Below are 15214 nucleotides of genomic sequence, written 5' to 3'. Positions count from 1 at the left end.
TACACATGTCCGAAGCTTCCATTGCCAGGAAATGGTTGGTTTTGTGTATCGGCAATGTCTGAGATGGGGCTCCGCGTCAGCGCTGCATTTAATTGTTAACACATGTAGGATGGCCCGTTTTTACGGGGGTGTTTTTTCTTGAAACTTCGCAAGAATTTTCAAGTTCGCAATTTGCAAGTTAGCATAGATTGATGTAATTCCGTCAGAGTTTGAGCTAGGATGTTGTTGAGTGGCCACTTTATTGCTCGCAATTTTCCATCGAATCCCTAAACATGTCATCTCTTGAACCAGTGTACTAATTGATTTTTTGTAAGGCTGACTTGGCAGCCCAAATAATCCAAGAGCTTTACAGCTTATGTGGCCTGAAGACTCAACTTGGACTTCTTTTGATGGACCAGGTGGAATTCGCGTAGGTGGGATAACACTCAACATCCCTTTGCACGCAATGTCTCCGCGACAGAGCATGCTATGCAAGCAAAAAAGGTGTATTTGTCTTCATGGACCAAAAAAGTCGCGTAGGTAGGTTAACATTTGACTTCCCTATGTACGTAAGGTCTTCGCGACCGAGCATGGTATGGGAGCAAAAACGTTTATTTGTTTTGGTGAAACAAGATCAAGTCGTGTAGGTAAGCTAGCACTTTCGATTTTGCACGCAATGCCTCCGCGACCGAGCATGCTACGGAAGCAAAAAGGTGTATTTGTCTTCAAGGACCAAGAGAAAGTCGCGTAGGTACGTTAACATTTGACTTCCCTATGTACGCAAGGTCTCCGCGACCGAGCATGCTATGGGAACAAAAACGTTTATTTGTCTTGGTGAAACAAGATTAAGTCGTGTAGGTAAGCTAGCACTCGACTTTGCACGCAATGTCTCCGCGACCGAGCGACCGAGCACCCTATATAATGGAAATTGACATGCCAGCCCAGATAATCCAAAAGCTTCACAGCTTCTGCAGCCTGAAGTTTCAACTTGGATTTGTTTTGGTCGACCAAAAGGAAGTCGTCTAGGTAGACTAGCACTCGAGTTCCTTTTGCACGCAAGGTCTCTGCGACCCAGCATGTTATGGAAGCAAAAAAGGTTAATCCAAAAGCTTCACAGCTTCTGCAGCCTGAAGTTTCAACTTGGATTTGTCTTGGTCGACCAAAAGGAAGTCGTCTAGGTAGACACTAGCACTCGAGTTCCCTTTGCACGCAAGGTCTCTGCGACCCGCATGTTATAGAAGCAAAAAAGGTGTGGCTCTGAAGCCAGACCGAAGGGTAGGCATGTCATTTCATACTAACTCATAAGAAGGTACCGATTCCTTCCTGAAGGTACTGATACTGGTACCTTGGTACTGATCCTCAAGAAGTATCGACGAAATTTTGCGACTGATACTAGAAAAATATTCCTGAGAAATGTTTAATTCTATCATCCAGTCCCCTGGGTGGAGAAAGTTTGGTACCGAGGTGTCCGAAAACAGTTACGTGTTTTATCTTTACGACCTTGTTCAACTCTCGAAGATCGAAAATTGGACGCATTGATCCGTCGCTTTTCTTACGCAGAATTTTTCTTTTGTTTTTTTTTTTTTTTTTTGTTTTTTTTTTTTTTGGTATTTGGTAACCATACATGGTTTACAAATTATTACCATTTTTGTGGCACTCAGTGCCTCCCGTCGGTGTCTTCAATTGCCCCCCTCTGGATTGTGCCAGATGTTACGGACTATGATTGTTTACAATGTTTGGCTTGCCTTTTGTACGAGGTCGTGACAAATAGGATTGTAGCCCTCCGAGGGACTGAATAGATTTCAATTTAGTATTATCAAACAAAAGATTCCTCAATGAGTAGTGCGTTGGCAACAAGATACTTTGTTAGAGACCACGGAAATTAAACTTTGACGTCTTATTTCTATCCATACAGCCCTTTTTTCCGTATACAATTTAAAACGCTTTTACGGGTAACTTGTACGACGGAGACGATTTGCCAAAGTTTTCAGTAATTATGTTACAAAGATTATTAGTTTAAATCTGTTGTGTTTTTGTCAAAATTTCCGTATTGACGAGATCAATTTGTTTACAACAATTTTCGTTACATTCAATTGTTACACACAGTTGATGCATTATTAGATTTACAACGTCACTGACCTGGTGGGATAACGAGCCGATTCGAAGATCGACCGTTACCTTTGAATCCCGTCGTTTCTTACGCAGAGACTCCTTTTGTTCTTTTTCGCTTGACGAGCTGTTCGAACGCAAGGCGTCTCCATCGCGTCTCGCCTGGACATCTTCCCTCTCGGAAATTATGGAGCTTGACTCAACATCACCTCCAACAGATGACGCGTGATTCATGGCGTCCGATGATAGGATTGGTAAATAATACTCGTAATGATTGCAAAATAACACTCATAGAAACACAAAATAAATATTTTTTGCAATTAATAAGAAGTCGAATAAATATTTGTGGATTTGCGACTTCACAGTACGAAAGTACACAACGCTATGAAGATCAAAGATGGCTGCGCTTCCTTTATACTTGCTGGCAGCACCTAGCGGCTAAAGATGGAACTAAATTGACTGTCTATGGTTGGACATAGACAAGGAATTTAAGCTAAGTACACACTGCTTCTTCATAATACAATGCTGTATGTTTTCCAAAGGCACATCAATATTTAATCTCTCTATAACATTTAATCTTATAATTTCTATGGTTGTAATTTGTTTTGTGCATCATTTTTACCACTTCATCCATCCGTTCCAATAACACATCCCTTCTTGACATTCCCAGTCCTACTTTTTTTTAAATTGCTTTTATGGGTGGACGAGCTCAACGCCGGTTACCAGAGCCCAAAGACATCTACAACGTAAATGTCGCTACCTAACTTGTGACATGAGTTCCAATGTCTCAGTTTTACAGTGCAACGGCTGCCCCGCCCTTCAAACCGAAACGCATTACTGCTTCACGGCGGAAATAGGCAGGGTGGTAGTACCTACCCGCGCGGACAAATGTGCTGAGTTTGTACACAGTGTTATAAATAATACAATAAACATTAAACAATTACACTACTTAATCTACTATTAACATGAAGAATGCCCTTGACAATTTTTATAAACGTCACTAACCCACAAGTAAAAATAAGTCGTCCTTACGGATCCATCAGATCCAATAACCCTTGCATTAGACCCCTTCAGCTCTAACACTAGGAGCAGGCTTAGGGACCCCGGTAACCCTACTCGTCGAACTCTACAAACAGGTCGACGTGCTACCTAACCCATGCATCAGCCCGCTGACTTTCTCGTCGGATCTTCTCAGCGGGTCGCGATTCCGATCCGGTAGTAGATTCATTCGCGAAGCAGCTGCTCTTGAGTTGTGCGCTCGGGTAGCTTTTAGCAAATCCCACCCCTCCTGGCAGAGCCTTTGCTCGCCCACCTGTCCTGGTGAAACTGAAAAGGCCTCCGGGCTACCAGTAATCCTTTAAAAATAAAAAGGTAGAAATATCCAACTCAGTAAAGTTGCAAAAATGTCGTTTAAACCAAATAAACTTTACCTCTCGATATTGTTTCGACATATTTAGGTGCAGGAAGACAGATTGGCATCCCCCGACATCCTGACCGGCCTATCGCAGAAGTTCTCAAGCAAACCGGTCGCCAAGAAGACCGAAGATGCTGTGGATAAGTAAGTATGGGTCTTCATCTTCTTTATTTTTTAGCTCCTGTACGGTTTGTGCATTAGCCAGTGTCAAGTAATAAGATTTTTATAATTCGCCGTTTTAATTATTAAAAAAACGAAGGAATCTAATCGCGACATAACATAAATGATTAAAAACGAATGTGATGAGATGATATGGGATGAAATATAATCTCAGTAAAATGTTGGTCATTTAGTGAGACTTTTTCAGTGGACTTTTTGTAGGATATCCCGAGAAGTTACGTCCAGCGGCTTTGTTTGATTTTCCCACATTTGTGCACTTTTACAGTTATACTAAACAGTTAATAAACCACCGTTGTTACACATTTAAACCTGAAGAAACACTTAATAGACAAAATAAAACAAGCCACACAACTTCACTCCTCGCGTTCCCGCCAATAAGTCACGGGTCTAGTTGTGATGGCCTGCTCCGAAAATACCACGTCATTTGTGAGGTGCTATAGGGATTAGAGATAGGGCAAGAGTTTCGACAAATATGTTCAGATACACTGACTGACTCGGTGGTGCAGTGGTTAGCGACTCTAACTGTCGCCTCGAAGGTCGTGGGTTTGATTCCCGCATCGGACAAATGTTTGTGCGATAATTATTTTGAACAGATTTTTTTGCTCTTCGTCTAGATCTCTATTATCCATATATGTATATATTTAAACGTATATAAGTATGTATGTTAGCCTCTGGTACCCATATCACCACGCGTGATTTGTTTCCAATTATTTTTATTTTGTACATTTTTTATACTGGGTCGGAGACCGCTCCCGAAAATGAAGAACTTACAATACAATATTAATATCCTTTACAATATTAGTAGAATGGGCGATATAGGCAAGGCGTGGTATTGTTACATATGCCCCTCAATAATAACGGAATATAAATAATAATGCAGACTAAGGCATTGTTGAATGCATCGTCTCTATATAAAGACGATTTGTTGCCAAAGCGCGGCAGAAGGGTTCGTGTTAGCATCGTCGTCAGGTTTGAGCCCCGTGAGCTCACCTACAAACGTTAGGGCGAAGCTGAAATAGCCTCTCAAGGCTATCAGCATAGGTAGGAAAAACAAATAAAACGCGGCAGAACAGAATTTCTTTTACAAAATAAACTCAGTGTCAGTCACGGTTGCCTTTTTTAAAAAGAGCCCCTGTATCCACCCCGTAACAGTACCCATCCATGGTGAGGTCCGTAGGCTGTTGCGATAGACAGTGCCATGATGTGGCTAGCTGCAAGCCCTTCCACCTTTGAGGTCGTCTCACCTCTCATAGGGCAGGTTCCATTACAGGGCTCACACTCTGAAGAAAGTTCGGGACCTGAAGGTTCTGGACAGCAAGGCGGCCCAGAACCTGTCAATCCTGCTCGGCGGCTCGCTCAAGCACATGTCGTACTCGCACATACGCACGTGCGTGCTGCGCTGCGACACCACCGTGCTCACCGGGAACGTGCTGGATCTGCTCATACAGGTGGGTCCGGCTGATGCTGAAGTGGAACCTTCAGACTAGGATGAAGAATAAAATAGCAAATCTATAAGTGGATGAAGGGGTTGAGTGCCTTTCATTGCCCTTGTAGGCAGACGAGCCTTTACTGGTGGTAGGACCTCTTGTGAGTCCGCGCGGGTAGGTACCACCGCCTAGTCTATTTCTGCCGTGAAGCAGTAATGCGTTTCGGTTTGAAGGGTGGGGTAGCCGTTGTAACTATACTGAGATCTTAGAACTTATATCTCAAGGTGGGTGGCGCATTTACGTTGTGGATGTCTATGGGCTCCAGTAACCACTTAACACCAGGTGGGCTGTGAGCTCGTCCACCCATCTAAGCGTACAGACAAACGCCCTTACCGTATCTTAGTTCGCCCATTAATGACTCATCTCCTCCAGTACCTGCCGCCGGCGGACCAGATGAAGAAGCTGGCGGAACTGAAGGGCAACAGCGAGGAGCTGACCGAAGCGGAACAGTTTGCGGCCACCGTGGCCGATGTCAAGCGTCTCGTGCCCAGGCTGAGGAGTCTCGCCTTCAGGGAGCACTACGCCGAGATCATATCCGAGATCAAGCCGGTGAGCTCGCGCAATTAGTTGAAACGTTTCAGGCTAGATGGCGCTGTCGTAAATTTTTATTTGTTAGTTTCGCTTGATTGCTGATAGATGGGGCTTTGATAAATTAAAAATTAGTAAGAGACGTGACGTAAACTGACAGACATTAGTACGCTTTTATTAGCTTCAGACGTTGTTAGTATGTAACGGAATCTTTGAACATGATTTTGACCCCCTTCAAAACGTCGGATTAACTAGAAAGGACAATGCCCAAAAGTGGGCCAACTTTATGTCAAAACTATTTGAACTTGAAAAACTATGCCTTATTTTTTCACGTTGCTTAGTTTATATATCAACATTTATTTCAACCTGGCGTTGTTTTACAAAAAAATAAATTACTTATTTGATAACATCCCAAAACTGAGTGCCATAGTTTTTAAATTCGCCAATAGGCAAAGGGCTTAGCCCATAAAGCCTTATAGTAAACCTATAAGCTGCCAAACGAAAGAGTTGTCTGTGACTTGAGCAACAAATTAAAAAAAAAATAGCTAATGGTTATAATTCAGATTTTTAGTTTATTTTTGTTCAATTCAATATTTATATATTGTAATAGTAATTATTACTTAAAACCATGAATTATTTAATATTTTTCGATATTATTGATTCCATTAGTAAAAATCTCAATGGCCTACCAAACAGAGTGAAGCGTCACTTGAAGTTTTATTTTAATGTTTTTTTAATAGCTTATTGTGATGTATAATACATATATAAATTGAGTGTTGTTTTGTGTATTAAACGTCAATAATCGTTGTTCACGATTATTGAGGCATTGGAATAAAACTGTGGCTAACATAGCAGTGACTGTTTTTTTTTTCAAGATAAAAGGACTGCGGATATTCACGCTCACTCAATGTGCTATTCATCGAGTTGACGTTAAAACTCCTAAAAAGCAATAAAAAGAGATACACCACCTTTTTTGGAAAAAAAAATTATATAACTACGACAGACTAGGCTGTATAGGCTACGCTCTTTGCCTGTTTATTGGCGAATTTAAAAACAACAGCAACAATATTGTTGCCGGCTTCCGGATTTTCATTTCATTTTATTATTATTATGAGGATATAATAATAATAAAATGTACGTAAGGGCTTATTTCTAGCAACATTAACCACAATTAACTTATTGAATACTGTAAATAATGATGAGAGCGATTATTGATTTCGAAGAAAACAATTAACAACTTAATTTTAGCTGCAGAAAAAAACCGATATCTCTTAAACCTGGGTGAGAATATAAAAATCGTTTTCTGAATATGAAACGATATTTCTTTGTCTATCAAATTAAGTTAAAACCATCATGACCCGACAACTTTTTTTAGGGGCCCAAACGCCCTAAGAAAATGGGCATTGTCCTTTGGTATACTTATTAAGGACCGATGACAATTCAATATTTAAAAAAATATTGAAAAAATTGAAATCCAACTAAAAAATAGAAAATATATTTAATAAATTTCAAATAAAAATAGTGTAAGAAAAAATGATTTTATTGTAAAAAAAAGCGTGGGGTGCATGATATCAGTAGTTATAAATATATTTTATGAACAGAACTGAGTAGAAGGGTTATTTTGATAATATCCTAAAAAGCACCCCACGCTTTTTTACAATAAAATCATTTTTTCTTACACTATTTATAATTCAAATTTATTTTCTATTTTTTAGTTGGATTGTCTATAAAAGCGTATTTTGTTAGTTTTTTTAAACTATTTTTTCTTCTTCAATCCGTTTCCACTGCTCCTTTGTTCATTAATTTTGTATTTCGAACAGGACATAGTGTCGGGCACGGCCGCCTGCGAGGAAGTGAAGTCTAGTCGAAAGTTCGCGAAGATTCTGGAGCTCGTCTTACTGGTCGGAAACTACATGAACACCGGATCGAACAACGCGGGAGCTTACGGGTTCGAGATCAGCTTCCTCACTAAGGTAAAGTTCTCGATAGAACTGTGATAACGATGTAACCATTCAATCGAATATCGACCCTATCGTAATATAATTTAAGCTTGTTTTGCATTAAAACATTATTCGAATAAGGTCTATGTGATAATGGCCTTTTCATTCAGTTCTACCTCGTATAAAGCGGTGATCGGTGTCAATAGACATGACAACGTGAATGTTGGATTGAGACACCAGGTCGACTGCGTGAGACTATTATCCTAAGCCACCACAAAGAAAACCTCTAAAAACTATGTATGTGGGTTTTTTGTCGATAAATGTCGATAAATTCATCATTAGGGAGAATCTAAGTATTCTATATCGAGACTTTTCCACGACGGAAATTAGACCTTAGTCACTGATGCCACAGAGCTCAGATTCGTTTCATATATTGTAAGACTTTCACCCCCCGATATATTTAATTTTTAATTTTGTTATTATGAGTATATTATTAAAAAAAAAAGTGAACTAGAAGACTAAAGAAAAAATACCGGTTACAAACAAACCAATATATGTATACAATATGTAGACAATATATGCATATGTGTGCTGTCCTCAGCTGACTGCGACCAAGGACTTGGAGAACAAGCAGACCCTGCTGCACTACCTGGTGGAGACCATCGAGAACAAGTTCCCGGACGTTTTGAATTTTTCCGAGGAGATGCCGCACGTTGATAGGTGGGTGTGACTTTTGTTGCTTTCGTTTTTGACTACAATCCGCTAGCGATAAAAAAAAACTATACTGGCTTCGTCGAATTCTTAGGAGAGCTCACGGGGCTCTGACTGAGCTGCGGTACGAACTAAAGAAATCTGACGTGGTTACCGGAGCCCATAGACATCTACAACGTAAATGCCGACACCCACCTTGAGATATGAGTTCTAAGGTCTCAGTATAGTTACAACAGCTGCCCCGCCCTTCAAACCGAAACGCATTGCTGCTTCACGGCAGAAACAGGCAGGGCGGTGTTACGTACGCGTGCGGACTCAAGAGGTCCTACCACCAGTAATTACGAAAATTATAATTTTGCGGGTTTGATTTTTATAACACGATGTTATTCCTTCACCGTGGAAGTCAATCGTGAACATTTGTTAAGTACGTATTTCATTAGAAAAATTAGTACCCGCCTGCGGGATTCGAACACCGGTGCATCGCTACATACGAATCTTTTAGGCCACGACGACTTCAAATCACTACCCTCACACCCTGCTTTTTTATTTCTTGCAGGGCAGCGAGAGTTTCGATGGAGAACATTCAGAAGTCCCTCAAGAAGATGGAGAACGACATAAAAGCCCTAGAGATGGACCTCAACAATTCGAGGGTCCAGCAGTGCCCCGACGATCTCTTCTACGAGACAATGAGCGTATCCTTTACGAATGTACCGGTCTTGCTGGCCCCTCGGTCCTCGGTTGGCGTCTCGGCCTCAATGATAAGGCGCCGTACTCGCATCGATGTCACTGTGCCAGAGTTCGAATCGCGCGAGCGTGTGCTGTTTTTCAAAAAAATTATAAAAACGTCGTGAATATATATTTAAAAAAATCTCTTATATACCGTATAAAAATATCCTCTTATAAATCGTAAATATATAAAAAAAAAACGTATATTATAAAAACTTCCACTCGAACCTTCCACGTTGAAGGAGTAATGTGGTGTGTTAGAAATAAAACCGACAAGAATTTCGATTTATATACGAATATTATGCAATTGTTATGCGGTCTAGGGATGGACGATATTAGAAAAACATCGATAGCAAAATATTTATGTCTAAAAACATCGATGTTTATTCAACATAAATGTCGGACATCCCTAATGCGGACCTCCAGTCAAGTCTCAAGAATCTCTCTGGAAAAACTCGCACTGGTCAGTGGCGTCTTATACTAAGTATTCTAGTACACTGTCTTACAAACCTGTCACTCCAACTTAGGTGCATTAGTCAGAGGCCACCATAGTATTTTCTTCTATTATAATAATAGTAATAACTGGGAACAAATCACGCAAGGTTCTCCGGCCGCAATTCAGGATTCCCTGTGTTATGGGTACCAGAGAGTGACAAACATACATATATACGTTTAAATATATACAAATGTATACATAAGAAACATCCAGACAAAGAGCAAACACATCTGTTCGTCAACCCGCAAAATTATAATTTGCGTAATCACTGGTAGTAGGACCTCTTTTGAGTCCGCGCGGGTAGGTACCACCACCCTACCTATTTCTGCCGCGAAGCAGTAATGCGTTTCGGTTTGAAGGGTGGGGCAGCCGTTGTAACTATACTAAGACCTTACAACTCATGTCTCAAGGTGGGTGACGCGTTTACGTCGTAGATGTCTATGTGCTCCGGTAACCATTTGACACCAGGTGGGCTCGTCCACCCATCTCATAGTGGCTCCGGTGTCCACTTGAGCCCGGGACTGAAACCATTAGAAATACCTTCCTTGACCGGAGCCGTACAGGGGTTCGCCAGCGAAGCCCGAGAGCAGTGCGACCTGCTCCACTCCATGTTCCGGAAGATGGAGTCGCTGTACGGCGGCCTGGCGGAGTACTACGTGTTCGATCCACAGAAGTACACTCTCGAGGAGTTCTTCTCCGACGTCAAGACCTTCAAGGATTCCTTCATGGTATGTGACGTCACTGGTGCCTGCCAGAATATCCCGCTAATGTTAACTTTTTTAAGAGATTTTATGACATGGTAACTAACACCTTTTAGTCCAGTCTTATTTTGTGAAATGAGATGAAATATAGTCTCAGTAAAATGGTGGTCATTTACTGAGACTTTTTTAGTGGACTTTTTGGAGGATCCCAACAAGCTATGTTCAAAGGTTTTGTTTTATTTTCCCACATTTGTGAACTTTCACAGTTATACTAAGCAGTTAATAAACCATCGTTATTACACATTTAAACCTGAAGAAACACTAAATGGACAAAATAAAACAAATCACACACAACTTTACTCGTTGCGTTCCTGCCAAAAAGTCCCAATATTAATCTATTTTCAATTTGACCACAGACTTTAACAATAAATAAAAGAGTATATATGCGTGTGTGTGTGTCAAACACATGGTAGTGTGTATAATGTTTTATTTTATTTTATGTACTACTTTTTATAAAAAAAAATACAAAAAGAATTCTCTCTCCTTCGCTATATTCTCTACAAGTATGGAAAATTTCATACTCCTCCGTCCGTGCAATTTTCGTAAAAAGAGGTACAACATTTTAGCTTCACGTATTGATATATAGATAAGCACCACTACAGGCAAAACTACCCTGCATATCGAGAAACAGTAATGCGTTTCGATTCAAAGGCTGCAGCAGCCGTTGTACTGTAAATTGAAACTCGGGTCTCAAAGCCGCTGTGTTTACGTTGTATATGTCCATGGGCTCCGCGAGCCCCTCTAATGATTGAAGCACTAACATGTCTCGTTGTCGTTGTACAGCACGCGCACCAGGAGAACGTGCTGGCGCGCGAGGGGGAGGCGCGGGCGCGGAGGGCGAGGGAGGCGCGCGCGGCCGCGGAGCAGGAGCGGCGCGACCGGCAGCACCGCTACAAGCAGTTCGTGGACATGGAGCAGGCGCAGGACGGGGTCATGGACAGGTAACCGCCCGCCCCGACGCCCCTGCACTCACCCCCCCGCTCCGGCTGAGGGCTAGAAGAAGGGCTAAAGGATAAGACGTCCGGTGCATTCGTATGTAGCGATGCACCGATGTTAGAATCCCGCAGACGGGTACCGATTTTTCTAATGAAATACGTACTCAACAATTGTTCACGATTGACTTCCACGGTGAAGAAATAACATCGTGTAATAAAAATCGAACCCGTTGTCGATGTCTATGGACATCAGTGATCAATCTTTGCAGTAAAAATAATACTCGTACTAGCTTCCGACATCCGTATCTATCTGAATTCCAAGAACAATGGATTTTGTTAACGCGCCAAACGAGTATCGTCACCGGTATATAGTTTTATTTATTTATGAAACCAACAGTACAATCCAAACATTGAATATTCATTATTACACATATTATTATGTACATCAACTTACACTATAAAACTAAGTAATACTCAATCATCATCAATCATCAATCAACCAATAATGAATTACTTCTCTTATAGTCTGATGGAGGCGTTGCAAAGCGGATCCGCCTTCAGTAGAGAGAGGCCCAGGAAGAAGGCCAACCCCCGCGTCGCTGGCGGTCAGTACTCATCGACCCTAACATTTACTTCTTTACTGGTGGTAGGACCTCTTGTGAGTCCGCCCGGGTAGGTACCATCACCCTGCCTATTTCTGCCGGGAAGCAGTAACGCATTTCGGTTTCAAGGGTGGGGCAGCCGTTGTAACTATACCTGAGACCTTAGAACTCATATCTCAAGGTGGGTGGCCGCATTTACATTGTAGACCTTTATGAGCTTCGGTAACCACTTAACGCTAGGTGGGCCGCGAGCTCGTCCACCCATTTAAGCAATAAAAATAATAATTATGAAACGTTTAAAAAAAAATCCAAAATGTGGGTAGTTAACAAAAAACTCTACTTATTTGGGTGAATCAACTATGACGTAATAAGTCATGTAGGAACAACTCGTCGTGTGCCGATGATAATAATATAAACTTAACCATTAACATTGGCGTGGTCAGTTAAAGATCCAAATGTATCCCATTCAATATTGTCTCAATGATCCATTATGTACTTTAATTTAGAAAAAAAAAACAGTTATAACCCTCAGCTTTTCAATTCGTAGATAAAATCGACATAAATAAAAATATATATCCATATCATACATTCTTATGATAACGCGGTGATCTTATAACGCGATTTTATATATTCGTGTAATACGCACGCCTCCCCAGTATAACGCGGGGATTTCCCGCATATTTTGTATGTATTCATGTCTATATATGACTTTCAGAAATTCTCATGATAACGCGGTGATCTTATAACGCGATTTAATATAACGCATATACTTCGTGTAATACGCGCATCTCCTCCGTACAATGCGGGGGATATTTTGTATGTATTTATATTGTTCTTATATTGATTTAAATAAGACGCAAAATACGTTCAATATTCAATTTGATATTCTCAGGAGCGCGTTATACATTAATAATCGTATAACGCGGTAACAACGCACCGTGTAATAGATGAGGGGAGGGGCGTGTATTTATGACAGATTTAAACTCGGAACACAGTCATCGCATATTAGTTTTGAAATATTATCACGGCACTTTCCATTTAGAGCCTTAACGTCTAGTTCACAAGTTTCATATTCGTTTGTCGCTTTCACGCACTCATAGAGGATCTGAACGATTTCACGGATGAGGAAGGACTTGTCCGTGCTATACTGCAGCGTATCGAAGGTAGGTTCTTAGTTGCAGTCATCATCAGTCTTAACAAGATTCTTCGCATCGTATTGTCGCACGATTTTGAACCTTATCCCTGTGGTATTAGAGACGGCCAGAGCGTTGAGCTGCGGTCGCAGGCTCATCGGCCGACACAAGGACAGCGCACCGCAAATCGAGACATACAGACAAGTTATAAGCTAATTTTCATGTACAGGGTGTGGTAAAAATGAAAATTATATATCTATATATATTTAAAAAAATCGATTATTGGCATTCCACAGCAACAGAATAAGCGTTTTCAATCAAACCGTCTGTGTCATTAACAGTAACAATAGATTCTCAATATGTGTGTAAATAGCCTTTCACTCCTTGAACTGTAAATTTTTCTAATCTAAATGCGATTTTCATTTTGCTACACCCTGTATAGTTAGTTGTTCGAGAAAACTTTGCTTCAATTTTCTGTGAAAGTACAAAAAATCAACTAGTGTATTCAGACCGTTATCGAAACGTCAAGAATAATGGAAGTGACAATAAAATATGCAATATTATTATAATTTATTGAAAAACTAATCTTCTAAAATTAACTGATCGATTCAGTAAGGTAAAAATTCTTAGATTTTTTTGTCACAGAAATTAGGATGACTGAATTTAGGTATTAGTCAAATTTGTGTCAATTTTCCACTGTAATTAAAGTTTTGGTTTTACAAAAAAAAAAAATTGAAGCAAAGCTCGGTCGTTGTTAACTAATTCGGTGTAGTGATTTTTTAGAGTTTTCGTCCGAGCTTTCGATGTTGTTAAGTATAACTAACGAGTAAATCGATCGCGCTTAACCGAAGCTACTGTTTAACCCTTTCACTGCTATGTAGGTCACCGGTGCCCTACGCGGCGCACTCAAGTCATTATGTCGATTTCTGTTACTAAAGCGCCTTGATTGCCTAACTTTGTCTTCTTTTTTTTTGTTAATGTTTTTATTGTTTACTGGTGGTAGGACCTCTTGTGAGTCCGCGCGGATAGGTACCACCGCTCTGCCTATTTCTGCGGTGAAGCAGTAATGCGTTTCGGTTCGAAGGGCGGGGCAGCCGCTGTAACTATACTGAGACCTTACAACTCATGTCTTAATTTAAGTGGCGGCTTTTACGTTGGTGATGTCTGGGCTCAAGTAATCATATAACACCAGGTGGTCCGTGAGCTCGTCCACCCATCGAAGCAATAAAAAAATAAGTTATACAAATTAGAAAACAAAAATTCACGAGGTGATGGTCGATGGTGGCCTGTACAGCCTAGGATGATCGCAGTCGGCCCACGACCACACACGTTTTGGTTCGAAGGTCTTGCTGTGAAAACTGAGACCTTAGAACTCATGTCTTAATTTAAGTGGTGGCATTTACGTTGGTGATTCTACGGACTCCGGTGCCGACTAGAAAAAAAATTCGCGCTTTCTGTCAGTATCGTTGGATATTAACATTATTCGGACGTTTGTCTGTCGTTGTTAGCGTGTTGTTATACACTCCTTCTGGCTAATCAAGCTCCGTTTCCCGCTACCTCAGCACCTTTCATAGTACACCTACATCGGATTCACACCAGTGAATGAGTCTCCATCACCCTCTCATCCAAGACGGTTGTCCTAAATAATTTAAATGGTTCTTGAAGTGAAACTTCTTTAGGCGCGTTGAGAGTAAAATTTAACTCGCAACAGATTCGTTACGGCTAGAGAGAAAAGATACAATTTACGACGAGCGGGAGTGAGAAAATAGACAGAGCGTGTCGCGAACCACTCGACCGTGGAGAGAGGGAAAGGACAAAGCGAGCTAGGTCGTTTATCTTATACACAGCATTCCCTGTTACAAGAAGAATTTGATTTTAGGATAAAAAAAGAAGATAGCCACAATACTACACGCCGCAAAAGAAGTTTCACTTCTATCACGTGCACCAAGGAAGCTCAACAGTGCGACAGAGACACGCTTATACGAAGTCGAAGTCGATGTCTCTTTCTAATTGTCGAAGGGCGATAGCCAACCTCATGAATGGCCAACTGACAAAGCTCGACGCTAACCCTCCAGAGTTACGTCTTCTTTGTGCTTAATGCGAGTTTTTTAACGTTCTCGATAGCGTAAAAGTTAACTCGTATTTGTATGAAGTTGGCGACCCTGGCGGCAAACGTAGGCAAACGTTCCAACTCCATACAAATTTGAGTTAAC

General features: G+C 41.0%; 1 protein-coding gene across 9 annotated transcripts in view; it reads left to right on the top strand.

Annotated features, from left to right (window-relative positions):
• The window catches only part of dia (diaphanous related formin 1), a 67837-nt gene that overhangs the window by 46642 nt on the left and 5981 nt on the right, over positions 1-15214 (top strand). For 5 of the 9 annotated variants that reach the window (XR_016325138.1, XR_016325134.1, XR_016325135.1 and 2 more), the window contains 11 exons: positions 3546-3646; positions 4953-5130; positions 5542-5718; positions 7518-7670; positions 8239-8357; positions 8905-9040; positions 10134-10298; positions 11115-11272; positions 11792-11871; positions 12969-13031; positions 13123-13205. Coding sequence is in view for 4 of the 9 variants with exons in the window: in XM_089737289.1 (XP_089593415.1) it covers positions 3546-3646; positions 4953-5130; positions 5542-5718; positions 7518-7670; positions 8239-8357; positions 8905-9040; positions 10134-10298; positions 11115-11272; positions 11792-11871; positions 12969-13031 (1330 nt within the window). In the remaining 5 variants the exon portion in view is untranslated. The remainder of the gene's footprint in view (positions 1-3545; positions 3647-4952; positions 5131-5541; positions 5719-7517; positions 7671-8238; positions 8358-8904; positions 9041-10133; positions 10299-11114; positions 11273-11791; positions 11872-12968; positions 13032-13122; positions 13206-15214) is intronic. The other 4 variants (XM_089737289.1, XM_089737292.1, XM_089737291.1 and 1 more) reach the window with 2 other exon arrangements.

Source organism: Bombyx mandarina, chromosome 23 (genome assembly GCF_030267445.1).
Source record: "Bombyx mandarina strain Sakado chromosome 23, ASM3026744v2".
Taxonomy (NCBI): Eukaryota; Metazoa; Arthropoda; class Insecta; order Lepidoptera; family Bombycidae; genus Bombyx; species Bombyx mandarina.
This window is presented reverse-complemented; position numbering and strand designations above follow the sequence as displayed.